Here is a 12,125-nt window from a genome sequence, read left to right on the forward strand (position 1 = left end):
AAAGTGGTCGTTAGTGCGCCCTCCAGTGGACACAGTGAACAACAAGTGTTATTTTCGTTGCATACTTAGTTGTGTTCTTTCCCCACGGGGCGGTTCTGATCGGCAGGCCGTACGTTTGACACCGATTTTCTAAATTTTACTTGGGACTTGGGAATTATTTGCCTAATTCCAAAAATTCCACCCTTTCTCAGTCGAATTCCCAAGCTCCAAAATCCAATTCAAGAGATTTTTCCTCCTGGTCCTCACATTTCAACAATTTGAATGAATTCCAGGCGGCACGGTGGACGACGAGTTAGCACATCCACTTCACAGTTCTGGGGACCGGAGTTCAAATCCCGACTCCGCCTGTGTGGAGTTTGCATGTTCTCCCCGTGCCTGCGTGGCTTTTCCTCTCACATCCCCAAAACACGCCTCGCAGATTGATTGAAGACTCTCAATCGCCTGTCGGTGTGAATCGTTGTTTGTTTCTACGCGCCCTGCGATTTGGAGAGCGACCAGTTCAGGGTGTACCCCGCTCTTGCCCGAAGATAGCTGGCATGGGCTCCGGCACGCCATCGACCCGCGTGAGGTGAAGATGAATGAATAAACATAGCAGACGCTAAAATACAACCAGGTACATATCAAAATAAAAATTGAATATACAGCCAATATTATACACAGTACAATAAAAATATATATTTTTAAAACCATGAAAATACACAAACAGAAAAGAAACAAAAATGTGTAAAATAAAGAAGAAAAAATATGACATCCATCCATTTTCCATACCGCTTATCTTACGGCGCCCGTCCCAGCCGACTTCGGGCGAGAGGTGGGTACACCCTGAACTGGTCGCTAGCCAAATCGCAGTTTGCAATTTAGAGTCTTCAATCAACCTAGCGTGCATGTTTTGGGATGCGGGAGGAATCCGGAGTGCCCGGAGAAAAGCCACGCAGGCACGGGGAGAACATGCAAACTCCACACAGGCGGGGCCGGGGATCGAAGCCCGCAACATCACAACTGCGAGGCAGACGCTCAAAATATTACCAATAAAAAAAACAATAAAACAATGAGTAAATGTAGCGCAAACGTCACAAAAACAAAGAGAAAGTCAAACGGGACCAATTTCCCAACGCGTCCAGCCGACAAACGTTTGGCCGACGCGGAGGGAAGGAAGGAGGCAGGCCAAAAGAAGGCGGCACCACGAGTTGCAAAAATGGTTTAATATAGGAGACAGAAGCAAAAAAACGGCATCACACCAGAACAAACCTTTCCAAAAAGAATGGTGGCACACTCAGTTCACAGAGAAGAAGAAGAAAAAGCAGACAGAAAAAGAAAACGTACTCCCATTAGTCGGAGTCTTCAGAAAACTAATACACACGCACAACAATAAGGATCCACTCAAGGTCAATAAATAGTTTGGAGACCCAACGAGCTCTTAATATGGCGGCCATGACCACACCATGAAAGGTCACGACCCTTAGAGAGGAGAGAAGAGAGAGAGAGAGAGAAAAAAAAAAGCAAAAGTAACTCAAAAATCAAATGTTGACCAGATCGGGCCACACAGACAGCGCTTGTTTTTCTCTCTTTTTTTGGGTTGTATCCTTTAATGTCCAGTATAAAAAGAATCACTGGTACAAAATGATGCGTAAGTACAATCAGTTGTAGAAATAGAAAGCCTGCATCATCATCATCATGGTCGTCGTCATGTTGTTGTTTTTTCCCCCACCGGCTTCGTCAAACAGACAAACATCACGCAAACTTCTCTTTAACAAAACAAAAAAAAACAAAAAAACAAAAACAAAAAAAAAACACCCAAGAAGAAAACCATTTTTTTGTTTTTTTTGTTTTTTGTTTTTTTAAAACTCTTTTAGTTTTGGAGAGGACTCAAAAAAAGAACATCATGTGAACAAGTGTCATTTGGCAAAAAACACACAAACATTTTTTGTTCTAAAACACTCAACACAAGTCAAAATGCAAAGAAATCACAAGCTCAGATTTTGTTTTCTTCCCACAAATAGCACTTCATTAATGACGTCATGAATTAAGGAAGGCCAACAGAGAAAACTGACGAGATCCAAAATTACGAGCAGCATGAGAGCCCCCCGGCAAATGGAGCCGCCGCCCACACAGGGACCGCGTTTGTGCTTGGACGCATCAAGTGAACGCCTCGCTTTACTTCCTGTTTGTCAGCCAATCGCACGCCTGCTTCCAAAAAATAGTCAAATACAAAGTTTACAAATGATGCTGTGCGTCGGTCACTCCAGAAACCAATTCAAAACTTGTTGGATTCTATAAACACGAGTCCAAGTTGAGAATCAGACACTTTCGTGAACAAAAATTGAAAACGCGTTTGGATGTCAAAGTTGCGCATCACACAGCTCCTGCTTTTCGATACCTGACTGATGCACAACTTGGACCGAGAACTAGAGAACAAAAGCGGATTCAGTGCGTGCGAAAGGGTTGCTTCAACCGAGTCGGACACAAAAACAAAAAGCTTTTTTTTGTCGTCGACGGAGCTGGCCGTTAAGTCGTGATCGTCCCTGCTTAAGGCGAGTGGTGAGTTTGTTGTGTAGAAAAGAGTGCTGCCATTGTTTTTTAGTTTTTGCAGACTCCCCCAAATAGGCGCGAAGGGAAGTTTTGGGGTCAGAGGTCGGGGGGGGGGAGAGGGGGGGTTGTCGACCGACACCGCCCGCCTGCGCTGTGCTTTGCATCGAAACGAACGCACCTGAGCTCCGACCCGCACCCGTGTGTGCACGTGTGTGTATGTGTGTTAAGGCTTGCGATTGTGTGTTTGTGTTAGTCAGAGTGTGTGCGTGTGGTCCCGGTGGAGGCGTTCACACTCGAGGGGCTCTCACGCACAACAACAACAACAACAATAACAATAATAATAATATCAATCATAACAACAACAACAAAGTGAGGTCTTGCACAAGTGTGTGCGTGCGTGCGCACATGTCTATAGATATATATAGATTTATATTTATATATATATGACACATGGGCACTTCTTTTTTTGTACATTTTTACAAAGATAAAAAAAAAAAAAACCCATCCAACTAAAAAGCAAACATGACGTTTTTCTCAGGCAACAAGACCACAAGTTAACAAAGTCTTTAGTCTTTTTTCTTTTGAAATCGAAAACTTCTTTTTAAATACGAAAACACTGAGAAGAAAATACACGTTATCAAATCATCAAGAGAAGACGACAACGACGACGACGACGACGGCGGCGGCGGCGGCGGCGGCGGCGGGAAGCGGCTCCTTCCCAATTTGGCACTAAACTTCACTTTTCTTTTTTAAAATCTCGGTTATAGGACAAAAAACACAAAACGCACGTCTAAATATTTGGACTTTCTTTCCCAACCACATAGACAAATCAAATCATGACATTGATGCTCCACAAGCTGACATGATAGATATATAGATTTATAGATTTATTTCGATTTATATAGCTTTGACTCATTTTTCTCGAGCTAATTAAACGACACCAAGTGAAGCAAATCCTCCAGAAAAAAAACAAATAACAACACAAATGTGGAAGGAAGGCTTCATCGATTCAAGTAAACTCCTTTTTTTCTTTCAAAACAAACCCCCAAAAAAGAAAACATGAGACAATTAAGCGCGTCTTGGACTTGTGATGATGGACTAAACTCACGAGAAGCGCTGACATTTCATTTGTTTCTTTGTTGTTGTTGTTGTCCTTTTCTTGGTGTTGTACGTCTATACATGGAAAGAGTAGAAAATATAGGTCATCTCATCATGTGCATTGAAACCACGGATTGTCTGTCTGGCTGGGAGTCAGTTCAGCACAAGGTCACACAAGTAGGTAGCATTTCTCCCCGCACCCCAAATGTCTTTTTACGTTCCCTTGTTGTTGTCGTCGTTCCCCTCGAAACTACTCTAGAAAAAGTGGTTCTATATATAGACTTTAATGAGAAACTCCTTATCAAAAAACTTTACACGGCCTGAAAAATGTAAAAACGTCTCGATGCGCAACAGCTTCCGAGTCCAAAGTGTGCGGAAGGAAGGAAGGAAGGAAGGAAGGAAGCAAAGGGAGGAAGGGAGGAAGGACGTAGTCTCAAGCCGGGCCACACGGGGGCGCCACCCTTCACTCGCCGAGATGTTTTCTCAAACGTCACGCAAAAGAAGAAGCGGCGGACGACAGAAAAAAAGACAAACACAAACGCTTCCAAAGGCACCAAAAAGAAAGAAAATGTTTTTGGGATGAGTGAATGCAGCTTTTGTGTCCGTTTTCACGGTGATTTGTGGTTCTGACCTCATCCAGACCTCCAGTTGAGGTCACATGCAAAAAAACAACAAAGAAAACAATCAAAAGGTGGATATCCCAAGAAGAAGTTCAGTAGGCGTCAGCATAGGGGGGCTCGGCTCAGATAAAACCTTCAGACTCTTTTTGTTTTTTGGACAGTGGGCGTGGTGAATTTTTACGTTTTTGTGGGTTTTTTTGGGGGGGGGGGGATGGGGGGGGTGGGTGCCAGCGAGACACGCTAGCGAGGCATGGCGACAGATGAAGTTCTAAAGGAGGGAAAGAGAAGACAAAAAGAGCAGAGTTACACACACCACCACCACGACGACACTTCCCGCTCGGCCCTTGTTGGATTTCACAAACGTTTCGGGACCAAAACAGATCGTTTTGGTTTCCGATCGTCGATGATGTTTTTAACGAACGACACTTCTTGTCATTCGTATAAAGAAGGTTGCTTGTCTATTTTTTAACCTTTCAAATTTCAGTTTGTTCGCAAAACGCACAGGTTGGAAAAACAATCTGAAAAATGACATTGTTTACAAATGGGCGAACGCTCAACTTTTCGACTTGTTCAATTGAAATGTAAATCCCGCCCATCGATAGCAGAGAGAATCTCGGCTTGTTGAAATCAAACTCTCATCTTTCACGTGTTCCGCTGGACTTTCGCAAACGAGCAAATAACGTGAAATCGATGACCGATGACGTCAGGGCGAAAACTTCACGTGTCGAGTCCGGAACGAAAACCAAATTGCACGATGAGGCCACGGCCGATGCATTTCAAAACTCCATTTCCATTTTCTGTCGCGCTTCTCCTCACGCGGGTCGCGGGCGTGCCGGAGCCCATCTCAGCTGTCGTCGGGCAGGAGGCGGGGTACGCCCTCAACTGCTTGCCAGCCAATCGCAGGGCACATCCAAACAAACAACCGGTCGCACTCACATTCACGCCGACGGGCAATTTAGAGTCGTCAATGAAGCTCGCGTGCATGTTTTTTTGGGGATGTGGGAGGAAACCGGAGCGCCCGGAGAAAAGCCACGCAGGCGCGGGGAGAACATGGGATTTGAGAACTGTGAGGCAGACGCTCTAGCCAGAACTCCACAATGCATAAAATCACTTGTTTTTGAGCCCGTAACTCACAATAATAAAAATTTACTGGCAGAACGTGTGACAATATTTTTTCCTTTCCTATTTGCTCAACTTCACGATCGAGAGAAAAACAAACTCAAATAATGTTTCTTTTCAATGTTAAGTTTCAGTTGATTTTTGTCCTATGTTGTGTGAATAATTTTGCCAACTTGAAAAAGGCTAACGTCGGCCGATTAATCGGTCGATCGACGGGTCGGGCCCAAATACGCGCAGAAGACGTCGTCGGACATGAAAACTGGAAACGTTCAAACGTTAGCACACGCATATTCCATCGCTAACCGGGATTTTTTTTTATCAGCATATTAAGAACCTAACCACAACGATCGAACATAACCACAACGTGAGGAAGAATATTGACTTCTACTTTCATACGGAAGAAGAGAGAATCCTCTGAAACCGTTTTCGAAATTGCCGCTCGGTGGGCAAATCCCGTAAACACGCCGTGCGCAACCGAGCGACATTTTCAAAGAGCCAAAAGTCGCCACGGTAGAGTTTGATGGCAAGCGTAGATTTTGGAATATCTTCAAAAAGCTCAAGTTGGAAATGACCAAATCAGAAAATAAGTCGCATCCACCGCCGAGAAATTTGCATTTGGAACGCAACTGACCAAACGTCCGACGTGGGGACCGGGGGGCGGGTCCATCGGAATCCACACAAACATCGTACACTCGCTTATCCTTCAGATTCCCGACAGATGCAAACACAGCGGACGGAAACGAGACAAACAAACGAGAAAATGACACGAAACGTCGCTCGACAACCAATCACACTTTCGTCCGATAACGAGGAGATGAAGAAAGGTCTTTTTTCCTCATTCATCTTCATTTGAGGCAGTAAAAATGTGGTAGAAAAATAGGGCTGCTTTTTGAAACCTCTGTTTTGTTGTAAACTCCACACAAGCACGTTCAGAAGAAAATGTCGTTTTTGAGCCTCACATTGCGATATTCAACGTGTGCTACTTAAAAAAAACAAAACAACAAAAACAAAAACAAAAACAAAAACAAAAACAAAAACAAAAACAAAAACAAAAACAAAAACAAATTCACTGAAGAATAAATGTGAGCATGTGGCAGCCTGGCAAATTTCCCGTTAAAATCATTTGGATTCTTTTGTCTTTGCTCCTCCAGTCCGAAAAGTGTTTTTTAGAAATAAAAAAAACAATGAGATATCGTAAGAAGAAAATGGCACAAAATAACGTCGGCTCCACAAACGTTCACGTGTCCCAAAATAAATAAAAGCACGTCACATGGCCCAAAAAAAAAAGGCACGTGTTTCTCCCTCAGGGTGGGCTTGGGTTTCTCCGCCTCCCTCCCACTGGTTTGGTCTTCGTCGGGGGGCGGGCACTTACCCTAGCAGTGCTAACGGGGCTGTTGTTAGCATGTGTAGGCTAGCATCAGTAGGGTTTGCTGTCGTTCTTGGAGCGCTTGAGCTGCACCTTCAGACGCTTCATGCCGATCTGGAAGCCGTTCATGGCCTGGATGGCCGCCTGCGCCGACACCGGATTGTCGTAGCTCACGAAGCCTGAAACAAACAACGAGCTACGCTTTTGACCGGGCGGGGTTGCAAAATCCCCCACGCGACATCCACGTTGGGTTCCGGCAGCCCCAAAAACCCCCCTCACAAAGGTTTTCTCATGATGAAAAATACAACTCCATGAGATCGGACTTGATAAAAACATTTCCGAAAATATCTAGAATGAAACGATTTTTGGCTCGAATTCACTGGAGACTGTGCTACCGCCGGGTGTGCGCGCCGCGGCCACCCGGGGGCAGGAGAAAGCACGCACGCAGCCATCCATTTTGCGGGTCCGCTGTATCTGCCCGCGAGCTCTGTTATCGGCGTGTTGCTCCACCGTTTGTGTTCAAACGTCAGCCGCGAAAAGTAGAAGCTAACGTTTGCCCGTCGATGACGTTTTGCGTGGCGAGTTAGCACGAAGCCAGCGGAATTTGGTCAGGCCAAGCGACACGGAGAACGTCGGGCGGCGTTTGCTCACCGAAACACTTGCTGAGGTTGGTCTGCTTGTCGATGAAGACTTTGGCCGAGACCACGTTCCCGAAAGGCATGAACATCTGCAGGATGTCCTGGTCGCCGAACTCCTGCGGCAGGTGGTAGATGAACAGGTTGGCGCCCTCGGGACCTGAGGCGGGCACAGCGGGCGTCACGGCAACACACGCACGTTCGGGATTCATTCGTCTTTTGGGGCTCATTGGAGTCGTTTTGAATCACGTTAGCCGTTACTACATCGGTTGCTCACAGCACATTTGTACGACTTCGTTTGGAAAATGCGCATTTGACTTGATGATCTTTCAATTTATTTTGAAGATTCCAAATTTCTTGGGTTAGCATGATTGGTTTTTTTTTTCCCCTTGACTTGCAATATTCTTAATTTCGTAATATTGATGATTGATTCATCGGAGTAGTTAATTAGTTCCTTGAGTCAAAATATATCTTCATTTACTTTTGATGAGTTTGAAAATTCAGCAGGATACAAGTATTTCATTTGTTAATATTATTAGTTGAGATTGTCTCCTGTGACAAGTTGTCAATGAATCAAATTCATCGTATTTATTGATTGAAACTGTCATATGGCAACTGTATTTACCTGTGTGTTATTGAACTACGCTAGTTATGATAACCTATTCAAATGAGAATTCAAGTTGTCATGCATTGCGCCTAACTCAGCACATTATGATTACCACTCTTAGTATTTGATTTATTTTGACTATTTTAATGTGAAATCCTTTTGATACAAATATTTTTAAATAGTATTGAGACAAATGGAAAAATATATTTTTTCATTTCTGCATTGGACTATTTATCCTACACGAAGTGCAGTATTAATATTCAGCATTTTCTCTCATCTACGTATTGCAGTTTCATCTTCCGCTACAATTGAACTCTGTAACAATGCCCATTTTAATTGAATTCGATATGGATTTCATCCAAAAATAATACATATTTTTTGATAAACGGAGGTCCATTGTACTACGACGACTACGATAGTTATGCTAAGAGCGTATATTCATTGATAAAGAGTGTAATCAAAGTGCACGAGCGGAGTGCGGTGTGTGGGTCGGGGGTCGGGGGTCGGCGTACCTTCTTTCTGGCTTCCGGCGGCGCCCTGCTGCTGGAGCAGCGACTGGCCGTAGAGCGTGGGCAGCGCGGCGGCGGCGTACTGCTGGATCCCTGAGTAGGCCTGCGTCAGCGCGTCCACGGTGCCCGCCGCCGCCGCGGCCGCCGCCGCGGCCGCCGCCGCGCCGTTGGCCAGCCCGGCGCCGCCCAGGCCGCTGTTGAGCGCCGCCATACCTGAGAGCATTTGAGCAACTTTACATCAAACCCAACGATAAAGAGAGAAGAGTGCACTTACTCATTCGCGCTTTTGCAAAAAAAAAATCTTCAAACACAAAGCGTGAGATGACGATGAGCGCACGCAAACACGCCGCAATCATAACAAGAAGCAAATGTTGCGGAATTGGCCAATTGTTGGAATGTTGGGTGAGAAATGAGGTCAAAATGGCAAATAACGCTCCCATTTTCAGGGGTTTTATTGCCAAAATTTGGGGAGGTGGCAGCTCTACAAATTCCATGATTATTTCTTCAACATCGAATCGCTCTTAATTGGGGATTTTTGGGATGAAAAGTGAGAATCAATATTTGGAAGTTGAAGGAGGACGATGTCGAAAAGAGCTCCTCCGTTGAACAGTTGAACAACTGTGCGAATTTGGCCTCAATCGCCAATCGGCTTATGATTTGGAATCGGGCAAGAAATGTGGAAGGAAGTTCAATTTCAAGGTGGGAATCGTTGAGGAGCGGCAAAAAGCTCCCAAGAAGCGGAACGGGAACGATGGGAACTATCCCTGCTCCCTTCGGGCAGGCGAAGCGGTCGCCAGCCGATCGCAGGGCACATAGAAACAAAACCAAAAACATTCCCAACCAAGAGCTTTGAACGAACCTATCACGCATGTTCTTAGGATGTGGGAGGAAAAACTAACTTCACACGGGCGGGGCCGGGATTTGAACCCGCAACCTCACAAGCGTGAGGCGGACGTGCTCACCGGTCGTCCACATCTCATTCAATAATTGTTAAATGTTGTGTTGCTCGGCATTCAAACTTAACGGCGTCCTCCTCCGTCGAGCGCTCGCTGTTATTTGCCGGCCTGGGGCGGGCATCGCGGGGGTTTGAGGTCACACGGCACGCGACGACCAGCGGGGGGGGTCTCCGAAAGCGAGCCGACGCGACGTCGGCACTCATTAGCATCGTGTGACGGCTCGATTTCACCGCCTGGTGCGGACGGGGGGCCGAGGGGTCGAGGGAGGTCGAGGGGGCCACGGGAGCGGCACGCCGTCTCGCCGTCAGACACGAGCAAATAAACGATCACTGCGGCACTCCGGATTATAGGTCGCTCATTTATTCTGGCGTAATTGCACCGCTGACCTTTGCAATTCAATTAAGGCTCAGATGTGTTTCAATGAGGGTGAGGGAGGGGGCACGCTGAAGCCCCCGCCCGGTTGGAGTCGGGGGGGATTACCACGGTGGAGGCGCTAAAGGTCAGCGGAGAATAATGTGGCGGAAGCTCGACTGTCACGAGATCTGACGAAGACTCCAGAAAGCGCTCGCTGGGGGCGGGGGTCGTTTGGGGAGGGCGGGGGGCATCTGCGCAGATGTACATCAGCCCACGGGAAAACAAGAACAACAAGTGTGCTTACTTGCAGCCGTTCACATTCGTTGATGCGACCGGGAGTGGGTGAAGCAGCGTGTGGCTCATTGGCCGGGGTTCCTTTTTTGGGCTTCGTTTCCTTGACTTTTTCGAGGAATGCGCCCGAAGATCCGTGCGCATATTACAAAAGTCTTTCACGTATGTCAACAAATGTGAGTTCAGTTTCCCCAAAAGCCTTTTCCGAGGCGTGACGTCGTACAATTTGGAGCAAAAAGTCATTTGGTCCACTTTGGATCCCTTGAATACTTTTTGACTGTTCACGTGACGAGCGGGTGAAGCAGCAAGTGGCTCGCTGGCCGAGGTTGGTTTGAGAGGAACGAGCCAAAGTGACCACATTTCGAATTTCAAATTTCATGGCTGGAATTGCCACGCACGATATTTATTTTCAATACAAAAAACAACAACAACAAAACAACGTTTGTCATTATGGGATGTTCTGTGTCGATGTTCTATTTTGAGGGGGGGGGGGGGGGGGGGGGGAAGAATGAATTTCCTTTTGGAGTAAGTCTGTCAAAGTGCAAACGGGAAGCAAAACGCGGCCAACGAGAGGTCGGCACGTGATCGGGGAGGGGCTACAGGCGGTGCACGGGAAGCCGTTTGAGCCTTTAGTCCAGAGCCTACTAGTGCACAGTCCATCCACTAGTACACTCTTTGTGTTCACTGGTAAGTCAAGGCTGTGTACTAGTAAAATGGTTCCATGTTACTAGTGAGTATGCACAAGTTGACAAATGTGTGCTAATAGTGACATTAAGAAATTCTACTAGACGACACTTCATTAGTAGTCCGAGTAGTGCACAGGTCAACCAGTGCTTAGTTTCGCCTTACCAGGAACATGGAGTTGTTCTACTAGTGCACTCTAGCTATTCTACTAGTGCGCAGAAATGTCAAAGTAGTCGAAGGAAGGAAGCAGTGGGGAAAAAAGTCACTACCAAGACAGTCATTCTACTAGTACACCCTCGTCATTATTCTCGTGCATCCTCATCTTTCTGCAAGTGTGCAGAAATGTCCGACAGTTGTGGAAAAAAGATCGATCGAGTCGGGCGCCGTCTTACTCGTGAGGACAAAGAGCGTACTGGTACTTGTAGAGTCGACGGAGCGCACTAGTAGGCAGCGGCGCGAAGGCTTGACAATGTTTCCATGGCGATGTGGCAGATGGCAGGATGAATACTCACTGTGGACGCTACCTGCTAGTGCATTAATGTTGTTGAGGCCCACGGTGGCGCCCGCCAGGCCCTGCAGGGTGCCCAGCGACGTCAGCGAGCTCACGGCGCCCGCGTTGGCGCCGGCGGGGGCGCCCGCTGCTGGGGACAAAGAGGAGAGCGACAACGGCGGCCGCGGTCAGGAAGGTTCCCGAGCGACAACGGCGGCCGCGCGAAACGCCGGAAGCTAAAAGCCGACCCGGCGAAACCACCGCAAATACAAAACGGCCTCCGTGCGGTGAGGGCGGGGTCGCGAGGGAGGCGGAGCCTTACCCTCAGGACAACAACAACGAGGAGGAGGAGGAGGAGGAGGAGAAGAATGAGGAGGAGGAGGAGCGCTCCATATTTGGAGTCCGCGCCGAAAAAGACGCTTGTGCGTCCACAAAATGCAACGACACCATCCGACGTTTTGATCGAAAGTCCCTTTTTCTTCCCGAAATTCAGGATCACGACTTTTGAGCTACGTGACATAATTCACAAAGAAAAGTCTTTGTCATCTACATTTACAGTCGTGTTTTGTTATTTATTGAATGAGATCACATTGTTTTTTCAATTCAAAACCTGTCGTCACATTTTTGTTACCTAAATTCACACTGAAAAGTACTTTTTAAAATCAAAATTCACACTTTTTTTCAACAAATTTGAAATTTGTCATCTAAAATCACAAACACATTTTTAAGATCTAAATTTAAAACAACCACGTTTTTTCCATCGAAACTCATGATCGAAATGTTGAGTGTTTGGAAACGAAATTCTTTCATACGAATTTTGTGGGCTATTTTTGGTTGTGAAAATACACCAACACATTTCGTTGCCTG

The 12,125-nt window shown here is 46.4% G+C and overlaps 1 protein-coding gene across 10 annotated transcripts in view; it reads right to left on the minus strand.

Annotated features, from left to right (window-relative positions):
- Positions 1-1,184: 1,184 nt before the first annotated feature.
- Positions 1,185-12,125, minus strand: part of celf2 (cugbp, Elav-like family member 2) — a 94,075-nt gene continuing 83,134 nt past the window's right edge. For 5 of the 10 annotated variants that reach the window (XM_061668170.1, XM_061668165.1, XM_061668167.1 and 2 more), the window contains 5 exons: positions 11,281-11,406; positions 8,487-8,696; positions 7,384-7,527; positions 6,739-6,911; positions 1,185-4,515 (listed from right to left, as the gene is read on the minus strand). In XM_061668170.1, coding sequence (XP_061524154.1) covers positions 6,784-6,911; positions 7,384-7,527; positions 8,487-8,696; positions 11,281-11,406 — 608 coding nt within the window. In that variant the 3' untranslated portion in view covers positions 1,185-4,515; positions 6,739-6,783. Of the gene's footprint in view, positions 4,516-6,738; positions 6,912-7,383; positions 7,528-8,486; positions 8,697-11,280; positions 11,410-12,125 lie in introns of all 10 variants that reach the window. The other 5 variants (XM_061668172.1, XM_061668168.1, XM_061668171.1 and 2 more) reach the window with 4 other exon arrangements.

The sequence above is a fragment of the Phycodurus eques genome, chromosome 22, assembly GCF_024500275.1.
Source record: "Phycodurus eques isolate BA_2022a chromosome 22, UOR_Pequ_1.1, whole genome shotgun sequence".
Classification (NCBI taxonomy): domain Eukaryota; kingdom Metazoa; phylum Chordata; class Actinopteri; order Syngnathiformes; family Syngnathidae; genus Phycodurus; species Phycodurus eques.